Source organism: Fukomys damarensis, unplaced genomic scaffold (assembly GCF_012274545.1).
Source record: "Fukomys damarensis isolate Sample0158 unplaced genomic scaffold, DMR_v1.0_HiC HiC_scaffold_19, whole genome shotgun sequence".
NCBI lineage: Eukaryota > Metazoa > Chordata > Mammalia > Rodentia > Bathyergidae > Fukomys > Fukomys damarensis.
Genome location: NW_022900931.1, coordinates 6,037,223 through 6,062,501, shown reverse-complemented (window position 1 = coordinate 6,062,501; position 25,279 = coordinate 6,037,223). Strand labels below are relative to the sequence as shown.

The following is a 25,279-nucleotide window of genomic DNA, read 5'->3' as shown; positions in this document are numbered from 1 at the left end:
GTATGGCGATCAGGTCTGAGGTTACTCAACTGACCTGCAGGGCAAGACCCAATGAAGCACTGGGGAAGTCTCAGATGCAGTCCAGGCTGATGGGCCTTGTCCAGTCAGCAGCACCTTCGTACCTGAGACCTTCAGAGAATCACAGCAGGGTTGATGGGAGGATGGTGTCCTTAATGCAGGCAGCATCGTGCTTGTGCCAGGAGCTTGTGTTCAGAATGGGCAGCCACAAATAAAATCTATACTAATGAGGCCTGCGACTCCTGATGCTTAGCACTGAGGTGCCAGGCACTGCTGGTCACACCTCACAGGCTCTAATTCCTTCTGTGGTCATCAAAGGCAGGTGGCTGTAAGTTCCAAGGCACAGACATCATGAAACGAGGTCAAAGTCACAGTACAGTGTCGGTGTTCTTATCCAAAACACTCCTGGAGCTGTAACTCTATACTGCTTGAGCAGCATCTTGTATTTAAGGCCTGTATAGAGGTTTTCTGGATTTTTTTTTTAGAGAAATATACATAACCTGCCCTCTTCCAACCCTGGGATCACCCACATCATCACATAAAAAGTGACACACCACTTCAATATGGCAGCAAGAAGTGGGTTAGCAGGTTCTGGTCCTCTTCCTCGGGAGGCCTGTATGACCAAAATACTTTTCAGAAACAAGTCAGGAACCTGAAGCAGCCAGCAATCAAGAAGGGTAGAAAAGTTTGAGCATTTTGACCTGGCTCTTGCCCTGCTCCCAGCCAGGCACTGCTGTCCCACTGAGAGGAAACACCTAAATCCGACCTCTGCCCGGGACACAGAAAGGAGGGTGGATCTGTCTGACCTTCTGACTTGTCTGGACATATGGCTGCCTTTAGAGCTGCAGTTCTGCAGACCAGCACTGTGGGGAGCAAGAGAACATAGGCAGTGGAATACTCCACAGAGAAATGGCAAGCAGAGGCAGGGAACCAGCCTCCAGGGAGCTGTTGAATGAATGGGCAGTTTCACCTTTGCAGGATGAAAAAGTTCTGGAAAGCAGTTGTACGACAATATGGATACACTCAACACCAATAAAGTTTACTTAAACATCAAAGATGAGAAATTGTATGGCTTTTACTATTTATCATTCATTCATTTATTGGTTTTTTGAGACAGGGTCTCACTTTATAAAGCTGGCTGGCCTCGAACTCACTACATAGCCCAGGCTAGCCTTGAACTCAAAGCAATCCTCCTGCCTCAGCCTCCTGAGTGCTGGGATTACAGGTGTGCACCACCTACCCAGCTCTTCACAATTTTAAAACTAAAAATTATTTTAAGCCACTATACATTGGCTACACAGTGGTATCACAAAATCCTGGTGAGGAGGCGGAGCTCATTGCAGGTGGGGATGCAAATGATACCCTACTTTGGAAGGCAGTTTGTTACAAAACTAAACATAGTACAGCACTTATGCTCCTTGCTATTTATCTGAAGACTTACAACCCTATCAAAACCTTTATAGTAACTGATAATTGCCAAATTAGGAGTCAACCAAGATGCCCTTCAGCAGGTTGAAGGACAGAGTATTATTATTTGTCAGTAGAAAGAAATGAACTATCAAGTCAACAGAATCACACATTACTCTAAACCAAGGAACCATAATCGCATATGGCTAAATAAACCAATCTAAAAAGGGTGCATACCATGTGATTCCAACTACCCAACATTCTGAAAGAGGCCAAACTACAAAGACAATTACAAAATCAGTGGCCACCAGGGGATACGCAGAGGGAGAGGTGAATAGGTGGGAAGAGAGGTTTTAGGGCTGGCTAACTATACTGTATGGCCGTAATGGTAGATATATGTACTTACAAATTTGTCCAAACCCACAAAAAACACACCACCGAGAATGTATCCTAATGAAGACTGTGGACTTGAGGGGCGATTAGGAGGCATCACATCCATTCGTTGGTCCTAACAAAAATGTACCACTAGTTAGGATGCTGACAGCAGCAGGGAAGGTAGTGCATGGAGGGCCAGGATCTCCTTCTATCTTCCACTCAGTACTGCTGTGAACCTAAAGCTGCTCTAAAAAAGAAACTGTTACGAGACACACACACACACACACACACTCTCTGACCTCCAAAAGCTCTGGGAGCTGCTGCAGAAAGCCAGAAAGCTGGAGTCAGGAGGCGAGTATCACAAGACAGGGCCGTGATCACACATCCTCAGCAAATCAAAAGGGACAAAAGAATAAAAGGCAAAGTGACAAAGAAGTATTTGCTGTCAGGAAAATATTTTCCTCCAGATACATATTTTTCAAGTTTTGTGGTTTAGCCCTTGACACCTGAAATCTATCAATTTCATTTTAACTGTGTTAATGCCGAGGCAAGACCAGAATGGGAAGCCAACCAGCTTGAAAGCCATCATTTCTATGCAGGTCCTGTTCAGCTGCCGACGCAAGTTCACACAGCTGACACACACACCCACTCATGCCTACGTCCTGGTAGAATGAAATCAGAAATGGACCGCACTGCTTGATGGAGCCATTAAAACAAAATTAATCTGCCATTTCTGCAGTCCCAAATTGATAAAGCATACAAGCACTCATTTATAATTGCTTATTTCTACCTTACAATATTCCTTCCAACATTTCTGTCCTCTAAAAAGTCCATTAACATTGCATAATTTTTTAATAACCTTTAAAATTAATGTTCATCGGAAATATATCCTGGTATCAGCTTAAGTAAATCTACAATCCCCATGCATGGCTGAGTTCTGCAAGAGATCTCTGGGTTCTGTTTGGTTCTAGGTCCCACTGCAAGGGCCACCTGGAACTCTAAGAAGCTTGGGCCCAAAGGGACCATGTTTGAGGGTGGCCTCCTCTGGAGCAGAACCAAGGACACCTTTGGGGGCTGGAACAGAAGAGACGCACTCATTTATAGTAAACAAAAAAGGAAACAAGGTTAAAATGAAGTTTATTATTTTTTTGATTTTTTTTTGTTTTTAGTTTTTTTTTTTTTAAATAAAACTGTTTGTGAAACAGCTATTTTATCCCCATGGCAGAGTGACCCCTGAAAGATGCACTAACCCCTTCTTAAGGCCTTAACAAGATTTTTTTGTATGTTTTTCTTTTTTTTAAAACTCAGATATTTAAAAATGATACAATTACAAAACAAAACAAAACAAAATAAAGAAGCCTGGGGCTGTTTATCTGACAGCCCCCCCTTTCCATTATAAAAATAAAAGCAAACAGAGAAAAGTGTTAAGCGGGTGTGTCTGGTCAGTCCAACCCACCCACACGGCTCACACCACGTACCTCCCCATCACCACCTGTTCCTGTGGCAGAGGGCTGGGCCTCTCCCCATTCCATGGGTCCCTGTGGGTCACGGCACTGCTGCCTGGAATGTGCTGAGGACAGAGGTGGGTCCACCCCTTGACTCTGCCTGCTGCTACAGGACTGTTATACCCACCCGCTGGGGCCCACAGGGATCTCACCAGCCAAGTAACCAAGGACACAGCCATGACCTTGGGACATCTGCCAATTTTATTCCCCAAAAGATAAAAATTTTAAAAATAATAAATAGTGTTTCTGGAAAGGAAAATTTATTTTTGCATTTAAACATCACCACCCCCCCATACTCCTGGAAACCTGGGCTGCCCCGGACTCCCATCCCCAAACCCTTCCCACTCTGGAGACAGATCACTGACACTCTGATGTCTGGGTGTGGCCTGTCTGCTCCTTCCATCCTGGGTCTAGTGTTCTCTGAACTGGCGTGAGAGGCTGAAGATCAAAGCCACGCCCCACAATCCTTTATGAGATGAGTTTGTTCAGTTCAATTTCACATTTAAGTTTCACTGTCACTGGAATAAATTTGGAGTTAACTAGATAATTTTAAAATAGAATCAAAAGGGATAGCGCACCTTTCATTTAAACAAAGTCTTTCCAGACTAAAAATAGATTTATATATATATATTTTTTATCCCTCCCTTTATCCCCCCCTTCCCCATCAGCCCCCCTCCCCCCACTTTGTCACTATGGAGATTGTGTCCATGGAAACAGCCATTCCAACATCTTGGGTCTTTCTTTCCTGTGGTGTCACTGGTTTGAGTGATGTGAGAACGTAGGAAGGAAATGCTGGCTGGGCAGGCACGCGAGGCAGGGCAGGGTGGGATGTGGCTGACGGTAGGACATTTCCACTCCATCACGAGTGTCCACCACTTCTCATCTCCACAGTCTAACCTGGAAGACAAGGAGCAGACACTGAGTGCTGTGGACCTGCTCCACAGTGGCCCTGGGATGGAGCTTTCAGCCGGGACCTCACGCTCTGAGCCCTCTGCAGGTGTGCAGCTGACTCAGGGCACATCGAGACCAACGCTGGCACTGCTGCGGCACGCTGGATATGGAACATGGTGAAAGAAAGCAGTGACCCAGGTCAGCAGTGTGGGGCCACTTGCGGGGGGCTCTCAGGCATGCCCAACCCCCAGGGCACGGAAGTGCAGGAGAGGACTCCCGGGCCTCTAGGGGCAGGCTCTGCAGCCAGGCTCAGGCTCAGACTCACAGAGGTGGCATGGCACACAGCTGTGACTGAACCCAGAGCACCCAGACATTCATTCTGTGGAGGGTTTTGTCCCAACCCAGCTTCTCACGACCATTTCTCTGCTGTCTTTAGTTGGTATAGTTAGTTCTTTATGCAACTCTTTCCTGAGCCTCTGGTGGGGAGGGGAGGGGCTCAGCTGGAGTCTGTTAATCCTCTGGGCTCCTCAGGACTCCTTTCCCCCAGCTGCTGGGCTTCTCTTCCTTCCAGCCCAGGCTCAGGACAGTGGTGCTGAGGGCGCACACAGAGCAGATGGCCATGCCCCAAGGAACATTTCACAGGCATCCCTGTGCAAAGGGCTCACAGAGACCACAGCTCCCAAGGAGTTGGCCCAGAGAAGTTTTACCAGTAGCCAGGCGTGACAATGTCCCTGAGACTCCCTTGGTTAGTCCTCTCTCCTCTCTGGTGCCCTCCCACCAATGAATAAACCACAGGAAAAGCCAGGTGGCTGTCCCTCTCCTGCTCCCATAATGCCAACACATGATACTGTTAAGGCCAGTCTGCATGCAAGAACTAAGAACTAACAACATACAACACGCACATATACACCTGCCTGTGCTAGAAGGGTCCACTGCTTGGCAGAAAACACATCAGACACTTCAGACATAGCAGTAGTGTTGCCATGCTTGAGTGGAAAATCCAACTCCAGGACTCTAGCTGCTAGGCCCAAGGAATGTGGGCCTGTGGTGGCGCTGTCCGGTCCTCAGAATGTACACAGCACAGCGTGGCTTCCCTTGTCCCTGGGTCGCAGAGGTTACTCTAGCCCCTCACTCCATGCCACCCAGACTGCAACCCCTTCCCACCAGTCAGCCCAGGAAAATTCTTCATTATATCCCTGGCTTTCTGCAGCTAGGGACAGAAGCAGCACTGAACAACATCCTCACCTTCAAGAATCATTAGAGCCAGCTGTGGTGCAGCAGGAAGCCATGTGAACCGAGGCCAGATGCCCACGCGCCCTGCTTATGGAGAGGAGGGCAGGGCAGGCCTTTGCTAAGCAGGCTTGAGCCTATACCCCAATTTTGCTCATTACTCAGAGTAGAGGCATGCAGCAGTCCTCAGTCTTAGAATGAGGCACATCTTGGTTCTCCCAGCATCTTTTGGGGTGTTTTTTGAGTCAGGGTTCTTACTATAAAGTTCAGGTTGGCCTTGAACTTGTAGCAATCCTCCTGCCTCAGCCTCCTGTGTGCTGGGGTTATGGGTCTGCACCGCCATGCCTGGCTTGGTGTCCAGCATCTGCCTGACCTGTTGGTTCTATATACTGCTGGCCATGGATTAGGGTGGCCCAAACACATGATATCCTAACTTCTCCAGTTAACTTTTTTTTTAATGGTACCAGAGATCTAACTCAGGACTGTGCCCTTGCAAGGCAGGTGTGGCGCCACTGAGCTAAATCCCCAGCCCAAGAATGGTTGGTTTTTTAAAAGTAACTGGAGAATGAATGGGCTGGGGATTTAGCTCAGTGGTGCTGCACCTGCTTTGCAAGCGCAAGGTCCTGAGTTTGACCCCTGGTATCAAAAAATAAACAAACAAACAAACAAAAAACCATTCTTACAGCAGAGTGAATAGCAAGGAAAGAAAATCTCTTTAGGCCCACGCCAAAAAAAAAAAAAAAAAAAAAAAATCTTTTTAAAAAAGCTCCAAACGCAATTTGGACATCAAAGAACTTTTTATGAAACAACATTTTGATGAGTTAGGTGTAAATGAATCAGAAACATACGTATTAAATTTTAGTTAAAATAAAAAAAAAAAAAATCTCTTTAATACTTCTTCACACTAAAACTAAGATACCTGACCTCATCTTTAAGATGAGGAAGCTGAAGCTCAGGGAGGGGACAGTGGTGACCAAAACCTTATAGCTGTGTGAGGTGGGACGGATCTTACATCTAGCTCTTCTGACTGGGTCCCACCACATGGGATCTGGTTGAGAGTGGATGGCTGGGCCCAGGTAGTGTGCGTCTGGGCCTTGTGAGCTCACTCCACACTGAAGATGTGTGAAGACACTGAAATGCTAAGCTGCAGGCATAGGGCTTCCTCTTGAGCCAAAGCTGCTCCATGCTCCTTCACACCGTCTTGCTCCCCTAGGCTCTGCCACCCATCCTGTGGCCTGATACTCAAAGGTCTCCTCTGTCTCCTTCCATGCCACACCCTATGCCTGCCTCTCTTCACAGCAGCAGGGGTCCGTCCAGCTCAACGCGCGCCCGGCCCCGTCAGGACCTGCCTGGGGCTGCCTCCTCTCAACTCTACAACAGACACATGCTTCCCGCAGAGGGACAGGGTAGAGGGAAACCAAATTCTGACTGAGGGTCTGGCCAGTCTGGTTCAAAGAGATCTTTCATCTTTGGGACACACTCACCCCATTAACAGGAACAATGTCCCTGTGGCCTCGCTCTGGACTGGATATAATGCGTAGAGGTGGCCCTGGCCCTTAAAGAGCTTCTGGTCAAACAAGCGCACACTGAAACTGCTGATTCTAGGAAGGCTGGAGAGTGAGCTGAGGAAGGCAATTTAAATAGGGCTTAGAAGGAAAGGGCCTCCCTGAAGGCATCAGCTTCCAGGTGACCCGAAGCCTATCAAGGCTTCTAGCACACAATTACATTCGCCACCCCCAAACAGGCAAGGCCAGGAGCCTGGACTTTATTCTAACTGTGACCAGCACCTCTAAGGAGAGACAGGCTACATCTCTGAAGAGAAGACAGCACTGGGGCGAGTCTGGTGGTGACTGCACCTCCTACTGCGAGGCAGGGCTTTAGGCAGAAAAGGTGGCCTCCACAGGTGCCACACAAGGCTGCACTGACCTGCAACACGCGGCTCTGTGCTGCAACTGTAACCCCAGGGCTTCCCTAAACAGGCCTGGGGACATCAGGAGGTCCAGAGAGCCCTCCTCTATCCGCAGATGGGCTGGATGGCTATGTGCAGGCCTGTGAGTGGCTGACACTCTCTTGCACCCAGGACACAGCATCACCCCAATGATGCTCCTCATCCATTGGGTCACAGTGAACAGCAGGGAGGTGAGGGGCCTCCTCATTTACTACCTGACAAGAAAGCCAGACACAAAGATGCTGTTGTCAAAGTCCCTTGACCACCAGGCACAGTGAAGCCAGAGAAAGAACTATCTTAGTGAGGGTATACAGTGGGCATCCATGGGACCACCAGTCTGCTTCCTCATTCTCAGTGGGAAGTGGGTAGGAGGTGGCCCACGGGATGCTATCCCAGACTTTTCCTGGCTGGCGCCTCCCAGCCAGCTACCCCACATCCTGGGGGCTGGGGGCAGACAGCACCTCTTAACCCCCAGGTGAGGGTATTTGCTGAAACAAAGGTAGGTACTGGGTCCCACCGGCTACACTGACCCCTCCAGTTATAGCTGCAAGAAAGTCACAGCCTAGCACAGCAGCTGTGTGCCCAGTACTTGATGAGGCCTGGCTGAACCCTCATTTGGTTGGCATTGTTATTTTCCTTTTTACAGGAGGAACACGAAGCCTAACCCCTATCACACAGCACTTTGCAGACCACTGGTGAGGAAGTGGGTTACCAGGAGGCAGGATACACAGCACACCCGCTCTTTCCTCCCTGTTTTGTCTGGGTTTCCAATAGTGGTGACTCTCTGAACCCTGAATGGGCTCCAGATACATGCTCAGACGGAGGTGTGTTTCTGTCCGACGACTGGGACTCCACACAATTCTATGGCTCACCCTGGGCTGAAGGATGGTGACAGCCTTAATGTTACTCCACCGAACTGAGAAACCAGGAAAAGGAATTTGCCTCTGGGAACTGCATGTGAAGAGAACATTTTAGAAACACAAGTGTGAACACAGTGTGTCTGCCATTTCCCTTGATCTCAGCAGACCCGAGGTCTCCCAGCCTGGGAGGAGGGAGCATGCAGCTCACTATTCTGCTTGGGAGAGCCCAAAGGATGGCCAGAGACAATACCCCAAATCCCCGAGACAGCTGCCCACCAGGGCCCACCCCTTCTCTAACGCAGGCAGGAATTCAGGCGAAAACCAAAAAGCACCAAACAATAAATGGTTCTCTTGCTGCCCAGCCTTCCAGCTCCCATGTCAAGAGTGTGCCCTGTGGCCCCCACGGAGCTCCATGCTAATGACAGGGGCCAGGAACAGACACTGAAGCCCAGGGGCACGTAGGACCAACACAAACGCTCTCCACAGTGCGGCCCTGCCCTGGGAGCTGACATAGGGGCAGGAGTGCAAGCAGGCAGAGTGGTCCAGCAGCACCGGCAGGGCAGTAGCCCACGACGATGACCTACGGGGCTCCATTTATTCATTTGGTTCCTGTGACACAAGAACACACAAAATACCCCCTCTCCTGCCCTCCTTTGCACCCCACATTGGTAATCCTGTTCCCTGCAAGACCAGGGAAATACATTGCAGCAAAACGCCCACCATCCTTTCCAGTCTGCAGGGGCCTCCCCAAAGACAATGCTGGGAGCCGCCTAGGAAACAGCTTTTTGGAGGACGATGGCCACCACATTCTGGGGTGAACCGGCTTCCCTTCAAATTACCATCAAGTGTTCCACAGAAAGGTAGGGCCCTCCCAGAGGAGTCAGGACTCCACAACCTCGGGGCGAGGGAATGGAGTTCACACAGACGTCCCGCAACAGGAGAGAAGGGAGCCGTCGGAGAGCGCTTCTGAGTGTCTGCAAAGGCAGCCCCAGTCTGCAGCGGCGAGTGCCACAGTCACACCTGCTTCTCTCTCTTCGCCCTATTTTTCCTCCTCCCCCATTGGTATTCTAGGGCAGGGAGGATGAAGAGGCAAGTATGGGAGAGAGCAGGCCGCCTGCTTCAAGGGCCCCAAGTACTGTAATGCTGACCTGGAGGGCGCGTGCCCAGACAGCCTGGCCATGCGCTCACACATGTTCACCACAGGGCTGGCAAATCTCTCTAGACTTTGAAGAGCAAAATTAAATAGGATGCCAAAGTCTACTAAATCTCTGAGAGGATTTTCCTTCCCTTTGTACTTTTTCAAAAAGGAATTTCTTTATGGTACTGGGGGGAAGAAGATTTCACACAAGAAAACTTGGGAGAATTTTCTGTTTTTCAAAGAAAAACACACTAAAAGCTTTACAGAAATGTAGTCAATTAAAAAGAAGAGATCTTAGGCTAGAATCTTCTCTGAGGCAGAGGCAAGAACAGGGTGTGGGCAGACGTTCCTGGCCCAGAGGCTTGTCCTAGACGTCAGTTAAACCCCGCCTTCAGGACTACTGTGGGGACCACTTGCCAGCTCTACCCCGAAGGCTGACTTCAGGAGTTCCCCCAACCCCCTACCCAGGACATTTCGCACCACCTGCCCACAGACATTCAAGGGAGCTAATGACAAACGAGAAACCATTTTAGCCACCTGGTGTTGGTGATCCCTGTGACTAAATGCTGGTGGTGCTGAGGTCCCGACATCTACCAGGCTGGGCAGGGGTGGTGGTGGGAGCCTGGGCGGCCCCGACTCACCTGTGCTTGCTGTCCTCTCCATTCCCACGCGCACACTGCCCCCCTCACCCCCGCTCCGACTGCTCTGTGCTGAGGCTGCCTTTCGCGGTCTTGTTCTGCAGGGCGGGGAGAGGGCATGGAAGGGGAGGCTGATGCCGGCAAAGCCACGAGGAGACCAGACAGAGGGACAGAGGAACAGTGTGGGAGTCAGGGAAGGCAGAGGCAAGGACAGGAGCAGCACATGGAAAAGGAAAGAAAAAGGAGAGTCAGTACTGAATGACACACAGGAGACACTCAGACAGGTTTCTGAGGCAAAAATCTGACCCTATGATCTACCCCTGGGAATAATTTTTAAAGAGAAGCATAAGCATCTTTTAGGAACACTCTGGGGACAGACCTCCAGGTGACCTCTTTCTAGTGCTTTCTGGCCCTCCTTGGAGACTGAAGTCTGTGAGCAGCCACTGACCACCAGGTGTCACTGTGACCTCAGCCAACAAGTTGGCCACTGCAAGAGAGACCAGGTGGCAGCCGCTCCATTCCACTCCTTTCTGGGGTTCCTTCTCCACACCCCCATGGCATCTCAGAAAGGACGTCACCTCCTTGTCGCCCACCTTTCCTAAGAGACCATTTCTATGTGGAGGTGGGGCAGCTGGAGGGCTGCCTCTGCAGCTCTACAACCTGAACAAGACTGAATTTCCCCAAAGCCTAGAGTCAACTTATTTTTTTCCCTAAATCTGGGAAAACATCTTCGCTTCCTACCAGGCCTAGCAGTCATCTCACCAGATCAACCTGCGAACTGGAGTTCTATGAAACTAAAGTGGAAATCAGTGATTTCATTAAGGTTGATCTAATTTTTCTGAATGAACAAAAAGCCCCTTCAAAAACAAACATACACATTGCTTGCAGTCCCCTCAAACCACACAGGGTGCTGGCCTCCAGGCCTGCCCTCAGGACCATGCCTCTCTACGCCTCCTGTGACCAGAAGCAGGCCAGCAGCCCAAGGTGCAGGTGAGGATGGGTATGTTGAGGTCTTCCAAAGCAGGGCTTTAAGTCTTCTGGGAGGAGGCATCCTCAAACCCCAGCCCTGCTGGGAATATGGGCTCCTCCAGCCCCTGGCTCACCTTGTGCTTCGGGCACCTCACCGAGAAGTTCTCCTCGTGTAGCAAACAATCTGCAAGACAGAAGGGGACAGTCAATGAAGCCTGTTCGGGCTGGCACAGCCAGACCCATGTCGCTGCACAGTCTAGGACTGACAGCATCAGACGTAGAGGCAAAGGATCCCTGTGCTGTGGTTTCTAATACAAAAACATTAGCACGCCAAATAATCTATGTGATACCTTATCACGATGCAGTACCAATCACTTAAAAATTTAAGATTTTAAAACAGTTAACAGTATGGGTGAACACTCATGATGCCAAACTGCTTGAACAACCAGGATATACAAATGTGAAAGTATTCCTAATTTCATTAAAATGTTTTATATGCATTAAAGAGAGAATGACAGAAAATTTATCAAAATATAGCTGTGATTCTGTGGGTAGGAAGATTACAGGTCACTTACATGTTTATTTTTTTCTTTTATTTCTTTGTCTCTGACTGATTGTTAAATGTGATGTCATCAATCTCCCAAAGTTGCTACTTTAACAATCCTCAGTTGCAGGCCTACCCCACTGTAGGTACCTTGCCTTCTCTGTATAGAGCCCAGGAGTTGAGGCAGAAAGGGGGTCAGGCTGAAAGATACCACACCCCCTGCAGAAACAGGAGACACTCCTGACCCAAACAAAGAATTCACAGTGAATGCTTAAGAGGAAGGCGAAATCCCACAAGGGTGCTTTTAATCCGAGGTGGGGTGGTGGGAGGAGGGACGCACCCCAACTTTGGACACGGTGACAGCACTCTCAATGTCAGCAAGGAGCATCTGCCTCCAGGTGAGTGGAGCTCCATGCCATAAGGCTGGCGCATGGAGCAGGGAGGAAATCTAATTAATGAGCTCACTGCATGCCACAGCTCCTGCAGACCGACAGCCAGGACACTGGTGCAGGACACGGTGGCAGAATGTTAATAAATATTGATCACACATTTCTCAGAGGCTCCTGGTACCATGGCAGGAGGCAGTCGTAGTACTTACCCTTGTTAAGTTTGCAATTTAACCAGTTTAGGCTGAGATCCAGCTTACTAGCCTGTGTACCCGGAGATTTCAAGTGAAATAGTAATGAGCAAAGGAGCATATAAATGATAACTTTTCAGGTTCCCAGTATCCTGAACAAAGCTAAAAAGACACTTTCCTAGTATGGCTCCCCCATCCCATCGCACACAGCCTGGCTTCAGTGTCCTCAGCTATGTAGGGGCTGAGCGGCAGCCTATTTGCTCCCAGGCCCAAGAGCCCAGCCAGCCATCACTAACCTCCAGGCCCCTCCCCCAGCAGGCAACTTGCTTTAGTGGTAAATGAAATGTGTTAATTTAAAACCCACAAGTACATAGCGTGACCAAGACTCCTGCTGCTCCAATCTGCTAGAGAGTTTATGAACAGCAGGAGACAGACAACTGGAGCTCAGGGAAGCACTGTCTCTTCACCTGGGCTCCAGCAGCACTGCACTAGTAGCCTCTAGTCTGGGCCAAAGAGCAAAAGTGCAACTTGGTGAAGCTGGCCACCTGATGCCACGTTTAGAGAGCTAAGGATGGGAGTTGTGTTTGTGGTAAAGGGTGCCACAGAAAGGCACAGGTGGCTCAGTTCCCCTCAGAGCCATAGAAGAGTGACCAGCTGCCATGTACCATTGATAAATATGCCTAAAGCTGGGAAACACCTTTCATGAATTAAAGCAGAAAAGAATATACACACACATCCAGGACAACTTAGAACTAGTACCAGGTTCTTTTGGAAAAGAGTCTCCTAAAGAAGTTGCCAGAGATGGTGCCCATCTCTGCCCATAAAGGAACACTGCACAGACAAGAGCTCTCTTCTGCTCCCACACAGATCCATTGGGTGTCAAGAACTACAATTTTATCGATGGCAGGCATCAGAGCGCAGCTAGAGAGTGCTAAACCCTGGAAGAGAAGGGCACAGGGAGCCTCTGCCACCTCCAGCCAGGCCCTGCTGGGGCAGGTGCAAAGAGCAGGAGACACGGTGAACTCTATTCTGAGGGCTGTGATGGGCGCCTTCATGACCAACTAGCCAGTCAGTCCCCTGATCTGATTTCTCTGAGGCCCAACTACCCTACATTGCAGAGGGCCTCATCAGCATGAAGTCAAAACAAATAGCTCAATGGATCAACAGACAAGCTGGGAAAGATTCACAAGGCTGCCTCATTAACAAGATGGCTTCCAGAAACAGAGTCAGCCCCCAGGAGGGCACATAGTAGCACTTCTCTTTCATCTTGAGCCAGGTGGACTTTATGGAGCCCCTCATAACAAGCTCCATAAATAGCTTCAGATACTTACCTAGCCATAGAGACCCGGGCTGAAAATGGCGACCTCAAGGATGAGGTGAGAGAACCAAGAATGTCGTGATGATCTGCTGGGCATCAGACACTTTGTCAGCTACCATCGACCTCAGAGCTGCTGTTATCCCTGTATCGCTGCTGTGCAGGGTGGGTGGAAGCTCCTGGAGCATATGGAGGGGAATAAGGGGCTGCTTTCTGGGAGGGGCCAGGCCTTCAGCGTTCCGCATGACCTATCCAGGGCCGTGACCTACTACTGCAAGATCACAGTGCAGCAGAAAGAGCAGTTTCCAAACGCTGCTGAGAAGGTGGCTGCAGAGAGTCGAATTCCCAGCTGTTTTCTTCATGAGAGTAAAAGAAAAATCCCCTCCAGGCAAGATTCTTTATGCACAGAAGAATTATTAATGAGCTACCACAGCCCTTTTTTCTTTCTGTCTTAATTGCTATGGCTTATTGTATTAAATACATTAAGTTTTTTTTTTTTAAAAAAAATCAAAGCTCACGTCCTTATTACTGTACCCTCTACCTGGAGTCAAACCCAGTGCCTGTGACATAACAGCACTAACAGTTAATGTTATCAGAAACCAGGACCAATGTTAGGTCAGGGAAGTACGTACAGGAGCTACAGATCCTCAGGAAAAAGATTCTGTTTCCATGGAGACATGACAACAATAAAAGTTATCCCCAAGATATCAACAGCTCTTTAAGGGTTTGGGCAGTTCACAGCAAGGCAGACATGAAAATGTTTAACTGCTCCTTACTCACTAAGAGATTAGGGTCTCTCTCTCTCTTTTTTGGTAGTGGAAATCGAACTCAGGGTCTTGGGCTGTGCTGCTGAGCAACATCCCCAGCCTAAGATTAGAGTTTCTTAAATCCAGGGACTTCTCTTGCTTAGGATTAGAAAGAAGTCAATCAATGAATGCCTTTCCTTTCCTGGATGTAAGATACATAATGGAAGACATAACTCCCAAGAAAACCATGGACTAAACACAAGCACCCATCCCCACAGAGCAGAGTAGGCCTCTGAGTCCTTGCATCACTAACAAGACCAAAAGGCTGAGGCATTGTCCTTGTGAAGCTACTTCTCTGGTCTCACTCAACGGGGCAGAGTACAGCAGTAGGGGCAGTGAAGCCAAAGGGCTAAGACCACGGCTTGATACTTGGCCACCAAGTTTTTTCTGTGAAGAGATCTTACCAACTTACCTGGGCAGGCACACAGGACAGGCTGGAACTGAGGGGGATAGGTACCATTTATTTATTGTCTCTCAGCTAATGAAGAGAGGCCCTGCGTCCTGCAGCGGGTGGAGAGGGACATGATGTTCCCACTGCCTTCCTTGTCCTCTCTGAAGAATCCCAGTGAGACTACTGGTTGTCAGCAAGGTGGCTCTAAGACTGTGTTGTCCAGTCACAGGCCTCATATGCATGTCCACTTACATCTAGGTTTTAAAAATATTCATTTCCTTAGTCCCACTAGCTACATTTTGAGGGCTCAACAGTCACACCTGGCTGTGGCCATGGTAATGGAATATGCAAATCTAAAGCGTTTCTACCATCACAAAATGTTTCACCAAGCCACATGCTTCATCCCTGCAGCAACTACCAGGAGGCAGAGTGGCAGCAGGAGCAGAGAGCAGCATCTATGGTCAGCCTTGTTGCTGTGAGCCTGGCTGCTGACACACTAGTGCCCCAGTGTGCCCAGAATGTGCCCAGGATAGGGCGTGGTCACTTGCCTGGCTGCTCTTAGAGCCTAAAGTTTCTGAACAGAGCCTCACTGCAAGAGACCACTGCTTGCCTAGCCATGGGGAGAGCTAATCCTTGCAAGATTCCCCATATAAAATGAATAATCATCCCCAACTTAATACTCAGAATCCTTACTTTAAAAGCTTCAAGTAGAAAAAGAGAACAAACATTCTGAAGAAACTGGGGCAATGCAATGAAAATGAGAAAGGGCCACTGGCTGGCTCCTGAGAAAAGATTTAACAGCTACACTAAAAGGGAATGTGCTGGACCACAACTTAGGATAAACACAAAAGTGCATACTCATCATGGAAGCACCTGGGGCAAGAAAGCCAACATGACAGGTTAAGACCTGGACTCTCTCAACTGACATTTCAACGCTTTCTGTCTAATTCTTCCCTACTGTCCCTCTGGTCAACAGCGCCAGGCCACCATGCTGCTCTTTAGTGCATGCGTGTGCACATGCGTTTCTACCACATACCCCCCAACACACATATGCACAAAGACACAGGAGAATCGAACTCTGGCATAAGCATTATCCTCTGTACTTTTCTTGTCCTTTTAGCTACTCCTCCTTCAGCAACCTGGAGAAAGGCTGGAAGAAGAAAGGGGCAAAGAGAAAGGTGCAAAAGGAGATGAGCTTAAGCAAGAGCAGGGGCACCGACATGATTCTGACCCAGGAGCAGGGTGAACAAGGTGCACTCTGAGACCCCACATGGCCTGCTACCTGCTTTAGACCTGCACCTGTTCCCCACATCACGCCAGTTCACTCTCATCTCTTCCCCGCCAAACCCCACTTTAGCAGCAGTGCAGTTGCCTCCATGACAACCCCATTTCTCTCCTCCTGAGTTGGAGAACACTCAGAGATCAAAGATAACCTGCTCCTCATTGCATTCTCATCTCTGGATTTTATTCTACCTCCAACCTGACTGTGAGGCATTATGAGGACTGGCTGAAGGTCTTACATATATGTGATGCTCAGAAGAGTAACCAGGAAAAAATAACCCACTGAAGACTGAAGTGTAGTGTAAGAGGGTACTCTCCCCAGGGTGTGGATACTGAGCCAGAACTGGAACCCTCTGTGTGCCTTATTAGATGGTACCTTTAGCACAGGAAGCTTCTTTCAGCAGCTATCACCTTGTAAAACATACCACCTGCTCCAATTCAACAGACGAAATGTCACAGTGCTATGACACAAACCTCTGTCACTGACTGAAAAGGGGTGCTAGGAGAATCTTGGGTTAATGACCCACAGTTCCTCAATCCCTTGGAATCTCCTCGGTGTAGGAGTGTCTTCAGTTCTAAGGAGGCAATCTGTGTGGGAGGGGTTGCTGCTGGTCACCAGAAGGCCCAGGCCACACATTTAGGACTTTCAGCTCCTTCAATTCTGTGGAAAGGGGACAAGGCCTGGAGACTGAGTTAATAATCAATCTTGCCTATGTGATGAACCCTCCGTGAGAATCCCTGGACTGCAGTGTTCAGGGAGTGTCTGGGCTGCTGAGCCTGAGGGTGGTGCATCTGGGAGGGCATGGAAGCACTGTGTTGCTCTTACATGCCTGTGCATCTCTTCCATCAGGCTCATAAATGGTTAAACACAAGTGTTTCCTGGTTTTCTGTGAATGGCCCTAGCACATTAATCAAAACCGAAGAGGGAGTCCTGGGAACTTTGAGTACAGCTGGTCATTCAGAAGCACTGGTCACAACCTGGGACTTGAGACTGGTGTCACTGTGGGACTGAGCCCTTAACTTGTAGGATCTGCATGAACTCTGGTTAGTGTTAAAACTAAGCTCAATTGCAGGACATCAGGCTTGGTGTTTAGAGAAAAGACACATGGAGTACATGGTAAACAACATGAGACTGATTTTTTCTATTTCATACACAGCTCTTTGTGATAAAAAGTCTATAAACTGGGACTAGACTGGAGCTCCCTCAGATTTATCAAAAACGCCTTGTACACCTATACCATATGTATAAACGCACGTGCGTGTGAACACACACACACACACACACATTCATTTGTTTGTGCATGCATTTATTGGTAGTATTGGAGATTGAACCCAGGGGCTGAGACACTGATTTTTTCTATTTCATACACAGCTCTTTGTGATAAAAAGTCTATAAACTGGGACTAGACTGGAGCTCCCTCAGATGTATCAAAAACGCCTTGTACACCTATACCATATGTATAAACGCACGTGCGTGTGAACACACACACACACACACACATTCATTTGTTTGTGCATGCATTTATTGGTAGTATTGGAGATTGAACCCAGGGGCACTTTTAGTATATGTGCTGCTGAAGTGAGCACCCCAGGGGCACTTCTGCCACTAAGCTACGTCCCCATCCCCTTTTATTATTTTTTAAAAATTCTGACACAGGATCCCACTTAGTTGCACTTGAGATCCTTCTACCTTAGCCTCCCGAGTAGCTGGGATTACAGGTGTGTACCACTGTGCCTCACTTTGTATTTCCCAAATCAGGAACAAAATAAAGATGTCAGCTCTTAAGGTGTTTATCCAAAATTTTACTGGAGGTTCTTCTACCTCAGGCAATTAGGCAGAAAAAATAAATAAAAGGCATCAGATGAGGAAGGAAGAAGTAAAACTATCTCTATTCATAGATATCATAATCTTGTATACAGAAACTTGTATACAAACTATTACAACCATGTAGTCAAGTTTAGCAAAGTTGAAACATACAAGAGCAATATACAAAATTCCAAAATCCACTGAATTTCTATATATTCACAATGAACCATGAGAAATTAAGACAATAATCCCAATTACAACAACACTAAAATACTCAGGAACATAGTTAATGAAAGAAGTGTGAAACGTATCCTCTGAAAACTATAAAACATTTAAAAAAAATTACAGATCTAAATTGAAGGTCATCCCATGAGCATGGAGAAGATACAAAGCTATTAAGATGACAATATTTGATAATTTATGTAGATTCAGTGCAATCTGTCAAAATTTCAATAGCCCCCCTTTTAAACAAAAATGGGTAAATTGATCCTAAAATACAGACTGAATGGTAAGAGATACAGAATAGTTAACCTTCAGAAGAAGGAACACATTGGTAAACTCACACTTCCCAACTTCAAACTCTACTACAGAACTTTCAGAATCAAGACAGCGCAGAAATATATCCACATATCGCTGGCCAAATGATTTTCAACAAAGATGTCAAGATCATTCAATGAAAAAAGGACAGTCCTTTTTACAAATGGTGTTAAGACAAGTGGATATCTACGTACAAAAGAAAATTTGGACTCCTTCATACAACACAAAAATTAAAATGGATCAAAGACTTAAATGTAAGAGCTAAACCTCTTAGGAAAAAACATTGAGGTAAATCTTTGGAACTTTGGATTAGGCAATGATTTCTTATAGTACCAAAAGCACATGAAACAAAGGAAAACACTGATAATTTAGATTTCATCAAAATTAAAATTTTTGTGCTTTGAAGAACATCATCAAAAAAGTGAAGTCACAGAATCAGAGAAAATGTTTGCAAGCCATATATGTGATAGCAAGCTTGCATCCAGAAATGCAAAATAATTCTTAAAACTCAGCAATAAAAAGACAACTCGAATTAACAATGGGCAAAAGATCTGGATAGGCATTTCTCCAAGAAGGTATACAAAACAGCCAATGAACACAAAAAGATGTGCAACATCATTAGCTATCAGAGAAATAACAAAATCATAATGAGGTGCCATTTCATATCTACCAGGCCAGCTATAACAGTAACAACAATAATAAAGGCAGATAATAACACCTGTCAATGAGGATGTTCAGAAAATGGAACCCTAACACACTGTGGCGTGAAGGCAAAATGGAGCATCCATCCACATTTGAGAAAGTCTGGCAATCCCTCAAAAGGTTAAATACGGAGTCATCATATGATCCAGCAATTCCTCTTCTTGGGTATACAGCCAAGAGAACTGAAACGGTACGTCCACACAAACACTTGTATGTGAATGTTCTATAGCAGCATTACTTGTTACAGTCAACAAGTGTCCACCAACAGATGAACAGATGAATTGTGCTATATGCTTCACAACATGTATGCCCAGAACTGGCAAATCCACAGAAAGTGGATTAGAGATTGTTAGGGGGCAGAGGAAGGAAAAGGAAGGTGAGTGACTACCAATGAATAGGGGTTTCTTTACAGGGTGATGAAATTCTAAAATCTGGGGTGATGGTTGTACAACTCCTTGAATATACTAAGTCACGAACTTTACATTTAAATATGCAAATCAGATGAATATATAAAACTGTTATTAAAATATTACCAAATTTCACTTCCTTGTATTATCCTCTGTGGATTCTTTTAGAATTTACAAACAGAAGAAGGTTAGGACAGATAAAAGGAATTATAAACAGAGAGAGGATCAGATTGAATGCTTTAACGCTCTGGATGTTCTGGATTAAGGGTGGGTGGTCTCAACTCACCTGCGTCGATGGCACACGGGTAATGGTATCGGAAGGAGCAGCCTTTGTTGTAGCAGCCCAGGGTGGCGCCAGCCTCCTGGCAGTGGGAGCATTTCTGAAAGGAAGAAGCCAGGCGTGTCAGTACCCAGATCCACCACTCCCACAGGCCATCCCCGGACACATCAGTCAGCCCTCAGCATGAGTCTCTGTAGCTGGAAGATCTGTGGTAGTAGGGTAGGTGCTTCAGCCACTGACCACACCACTGGAAGGACTCCAGCAACACATTTTAAGGCTGGGCTTCACAAATGATCTCAAATCAGACAAGAACACCCCGGGGGCAAGGCACGTGACCCTACGGAGTAGGGTGAACACACCACACAGTGCAGCACCCAGTCGTTCACCCACTTGCATGCTTCTGCTGGTCATTTCCTTCCTGCCACTGTGAGCTGCCTAAAGATCTTGCCTGTTTATTTTTGCTGTGGAAATCTAGGGTAGGAGGAGAGGGTTAAGGTAGTAGAGATATATATATAAATCTTTCAGAATTAAAAGTGGAATTTGGTTTCTAGTTCTTATATTTATAAGATTTTATTTTGATCTACTTACCCCAAATGCCCAATACAAGTATATTTCCCTTTTCAGAAAATATGGGCTCCTGTATGTAAGTGGTATTTTTATACATGAATCCTATTTTAAATGCACTAGGAAACCTGCCATGAATCTCTGGCTAAGTGAGAGATTATCCTGTAATTGCGATGCTCCTCCTTATACGGGCAGGCTTTCTCAAAGTGGAGCATATCTCATCACCCCGTGATGTGGCTGCTATGGGTGCTCATCCTGTCACATAGGAAATACTGTCCCATCAAACACAATCACATTCGTAAAATTCAACCACATGAGGGCTCACTGAGAAGGACACAGATTCTTCACGTGGCTGGTGGCACACCCAGGAGATAAAGACACTGGTTCTCGCTTCTATGACAAAGAAAATAAGCATGTTCCCTATGTGGTTTCACTACAGCTGACTCGTGCACCGGGGACAATTGGAACATCCCAGCTTACAGACCAGAGATGTCTGCTGCACCACAGGAAAGGTCCTTGCTTCAGGTCAGAGTGGAAAACATCCTCCAGAGACAAAGGAGGCGGAAGAGGGCTGTAAGTAAGACAAGTCCTGTAAGAACTCTGCCCTCCTCCTGAAAGACCAAGACCCCTCTGGGTGCTGATAAGACGTAAATGTGCCATGTGACCACACCCTGGCCAGAAAAGTGGAGGTCACTTGGCCTGGAGTAAACCAAGGACAGAAAACAGCACCTCCAGTAGCTCTGGCTATTTAGCCCCTGGCTATGGCACCTTCAGGGCGAAGAGTTTATCACCAACCTCTGACCAGTCAGTCAGCAGCTAACCCTGCAACCTCTTTCTCAGGAAGGGAGCCCAAACAGTCAGCTATGGGAGGCTGGCTTCATGCCCTCCCCACCCTGGGGGTTGTATCTCACTGGCGGTGGCCATTTAGGAAGGGGTGCGCCAAGCATTTCTGGTAGGAATGCCTGTAGAAAAAGGGAGGGACAAGAGGAAGGAAGGGATAATCTCTCACTCACTCTCTGTGTGTAGAGGACACCAGCAAATGTGGCAAGATGGAGAGACCTGTGACACCTCTGGGTAGTAAACTAACCAACCTCAGGATCACCTACCTCCAGACTTGTTATAGCACAAGACACTTAAAACGACAAAACCATGCAGGCTCTGGAACCTAAGTGACTGCCTGCTGAGGAACCCAACCCTTGTCTAGTTTTCTCTGCCTGGCCAAATTCCTAACCTTTGTTCCCACCTGCAAATGTGGGGTAACAGCACTCACCTCCCAGAAATGCTGGGAAGGTTGGATGCACTAACCCAGGCTTGTAAGTGGCTGGGTGGAAAGTGTTAATGTGATCCGAGAGGACCACATACCAGACACAACTAGATGCTCTAAATGGCCCCTGCATGAAAAGCAACCTGCAGAGTGGCCTTGCCTTGTCATCACCCTGATTCAGAGATGTGGAGCTGGGATCTGTCAGTTCTATTCCTACCTCAATACCTGAATTTCTGTCCCCTGCAGGGCTCCCAAAGTAACCTGCTCTGAACCTGTCCACAGAACACATGTCCCATGTTTTTCATGAATAAAGCAAACTTGCCACTCACCAGGAAATTACACCAATGATACTTGCTGCTTTTGCTCCCCCGCCCCCTTTCAGTGCTAGGGACTGAACTCAGGAGCAACAAGCAGCATCCCTACCCCTTTTTATTTTGTTTCTTTTGAAACAAAGTCTCCTTTAGTTGCCCCAGCTGGTCTCAAACTAGCAATCCTTCTGCCTCAGCCTTCAAGTATCTGGGATTACAGGTGTGCACTACCCTGCTTGGCTGATGCTTCTTTCAATTAAGAAGCATGATTAACTTACTAAATTGCATCTAAAGGAGAAAGACCCTAAAGGGTGTATTAAGACCTACGAGAAAGTACCTTCGAGACAGATTAGTTCAGTGGTTCTCTGAGTGTGGTCCCTCTTCTAGGAGCACCGGGATCTGCTGTTAATATAATCTCAGCCCTACACAGCACTTTAACAAGCCCTCCCACTAATTCTGATGCATAGCACCTATTCACAATCACTGGTCTAATTCAACTCCCTAACTTTTTAGATGCATAAAACAGAAACTCAGAGAGATACAGACAGACTAGATTTCAGGTTTCAGAAGAGCCATTTAATACTCTCCACTGTGGGGGCCCAAGGTAACCTACACATTATGAATATGGGAAGCAGAATTAGGGTTTCCCTAACAAGGTCCACATGAATCCCTAGAACATGAGCCTTTACATTCTGAAACTAACTCTGCAGGTGTGATTAAGTCAAGGCCTCAAGTTTGGGAGCGAATGCTAGATTATCTAGAAGCCCAATCTTATCACAGGGAACTCAAAAAAGCAAAGGCCCTCCTCTGGAGGGGCCCAGGGTCACAGGCTTTACAGGAAGAGGGGTCACAGAGATGGGAGGGTGCTGGCTCTAAAGGTGGAAGAGACAGCCACAAGCCAAGGAGTACCGGTGGCCGTAGAAGCTAGAAAAGGCAAGCAAACAAAGTCTTCCCTGGAGCCACCAAAACGCAGCACAGACCGGGTAACCCCAAGTTCTAGTCCAGTGGGACCTCTGAACCTGCAGAACTAGAGGACATCAGTATGTGGTGGTATGTGATGGCAATGACAAAAAATACATGGGAATTTCCCAAGAAGCTCATGAGAGAAGCGACTGCTCATTTTCCTTCTACATTCTCCAGCGTGACAAATTTCCCCTCTTGGGAACGCCCACAATTTCACTCACTTTTCGTGAGGCTAACTGTGGGATCCTGAGATCCCCAAGGTGGAATGCTGGGTCTGTTTCCAATGTCCTTTTTTATAGCTGAAGAAACAGAAACAAAAGCAAAGGAACCTGCTGAAAAATCACATAGCTGGGGAGTACCACAACTTAGAACTGCAGGCTTTTTTTCTTCACACCGTATCTGCTGCCTTCTAGTACCCTTCATTCACTCAGCTATTCAACATTTGAAAAGTACATCCTATGTGCCAGAAGCCAAAGACAGAATGTAAAAACTCAGCCCTACAAAATCTTCTCTATACTCCCTTTCTAGTCCCAAATCAATTGCTATGCCCATATAATTTCCAATTAGATGTTTATTTTTAACCTTTTACCTGAAGAAACAATTTGCACTCTCATTCTCCCCTACTGCAAATGCCCACGGTTTCTGACAACACTGCTACTCCCACTTTAATGTCATTCATCCTGAGGGAGGTGGGTCCATCCAACATGGCAACAAGAGGCAGTGTGGGAAGTGGGGTTCAGTCGTTTTTAAATCAAGAATTTTTTTTCAAACAAGCAAATGCCCAAACTTCTGATGAAATGAATGAAATTTAATAGGAAAATTTCTTTTATTATGGAGAACAAAAGCTATATTCAAGCAACTCTGCCAAAGAACCTGGCACATAGTGATACTATAAACTTGGGAAATAAATTATGAAATGTATTATTAGTTTCTGGGCAAATTTAAACAGACACCCAAACTGACCCTTTCGCTATAGCACTTATCACTGTCTCAAAAGCTGGGCTTGATGACTTGAGGTGGCAAACTGCAGAGGCTGAATAATTCTTCTCGGAAGCTCCAAGGGAGATTCTGTGTGCCTCTTCACTCCCAAGCAGCTCTTCCCTCTGAGAGGTAGCAGCGACCTGAATAATCACACCGTTTAATGAGCATCTCAGAGCAGCCTCAAGCGAGCGTGCAGCAATTGGGTCAGAGCATTATTAGCGCATGGATGGCGAATCAGTTCTGTGCAAACCTTGCAGATCACACACCCTATCACTACTGTGCCCATGGCTTCCACCCAGCACTGCACACACTTCTGCTCATGCTTACCGTGCTTACATGTTTGCCCACCCCCTAAACCGTGAGATCCACTTGTGTGTCCCCAGGGCCTGCCACACTGTAAGGCACTGACAGAACAAATGCAAGGTCTGACACATTTGAGAGCCTGGAGGAAACTAACATGACTTTTCAATTAGTTAAAAAGTGATTGCTGGTAAAGCTTGAAGAATGTGGAACAAGGTGTACATTTTTGGCCACGAGCAAGAGGTTCTTCCCTTCTAATTATGCCTCTTGTATTGAGGACAGAAGCCTTTCCTGTCCTACCTATGTACTTTTACTACGTGGCAGCAATGTAGTCCACTTCCTTTATGGTACAGCCCTAGGAGGGTGCACTTTTGAATCCTACCAATTTTCTTTCAAGAATACTAAGTATTGACCAAAGCAATCCATGTTTTAGTCCTTGCTTCCTTGAATCTAGACGCTCTCCTCACTCTGCCTTGTAAAGTTCATGCACCAAAGCGCTTTGCTGCCTGCTGTTCTCACCAAGAGCACCTGCACCATCCCCAGACCCACAACTACTGCCCACAACCATCAAAGCTTCACAGCCAGCCTTGGAGAATCAGAGATGCCCAGCTCTCTGCAGGTCCACTTGCTCAGTGCTACTACAGACAGTGCACAGGTGTAAAAGCTGCACTTCTGTTCACAGCTGTTCCAGTTAAAGTGCTACTCTCAGATCCTGAATCCATTACAAGCACATTTTAATAAATTGTGATAATGGCAGTATAAGACATCAGCCAACCAGTCATGTTAGCAGCACTGGCTGGTCAAAGGCTCATTATTACGAGGACAAAAGCTCCAGGTTTAACTGGTTGGTATAACGTGACTATTATCCAGGACCAAAGCTGCACAGGGCTTGTGGAAAGAAGCTGAGGTTTCAGCACATGTCTGAGAGCCAAAAGCTACTCCATCATTTTTCTTCAGCGAAACAGGGATATCTGCTTTGCCTTCCTTATAAATTTGGGGGAAATGATGCAAACTTTTAAAAACTACAAAGTTATATAGCTGTTAGGTCTTATAAAATATGTAAGACATATCATTGTATATAAGTATCACACTCTTGGTAGTACCAATCAAATTCAAAGTCAAATATAGTACACACTACGTAACCTACAAAGGCAAAATAAGTTCAAAGTTATGGTTTTGGGGGCCGGGGATTTAGCTCAGTGGTTCTGCTGCCTGCCTCCCAAGCACAAAGACCTGAGTGTGATACCCAGTAGCAAAAAAAAAAAAAAAAAGT

At 47.0% G+C, this 25,279-nt stretch overlaps 1 protein-coding gene across 2 annotated transcripts in view; it reads right to left on the bottom strand.

Moving 5' to 3' along the window:
* Window positions 1-2,964: 2,964 nt before the first annotated feature.
* The window catches only part of Tcf20 (transcription factor 20), a 105,271-nt gene continuing 82,956 nt past the window's right edge, over window positions 2,965-25,279 (bottom strand). The window contains exons 3-6 of one of the 2 annotated variants that reach the window (XM_010634404.2): window positions 19,633-19,726; window positions 11,114-11,163; window positions 10,014-10,141; window positions 2,965-4,202 (exon numbers count right to left, since the gene is read on the bottom strand). In XM_010634404.2, coding sequence (XP_010632706.1) covers window positions 10,058-10,141; window positions 11,114-11,163; window positions 19,633-19,726 — 228 coding nt within the window. In that variant the 3' untranslated portion in view covers window positions 2,965-4,202; window positions 10,014-10,057. The remainder of the gene's footprint in view (window positions 4,203-10,013; window positions 10,142-11,113; window positions 11,164-19,632; window positions 19,727-25,279) is intronic. The other variant, XM_010634405.2, reaches the window with a different exon arrangement.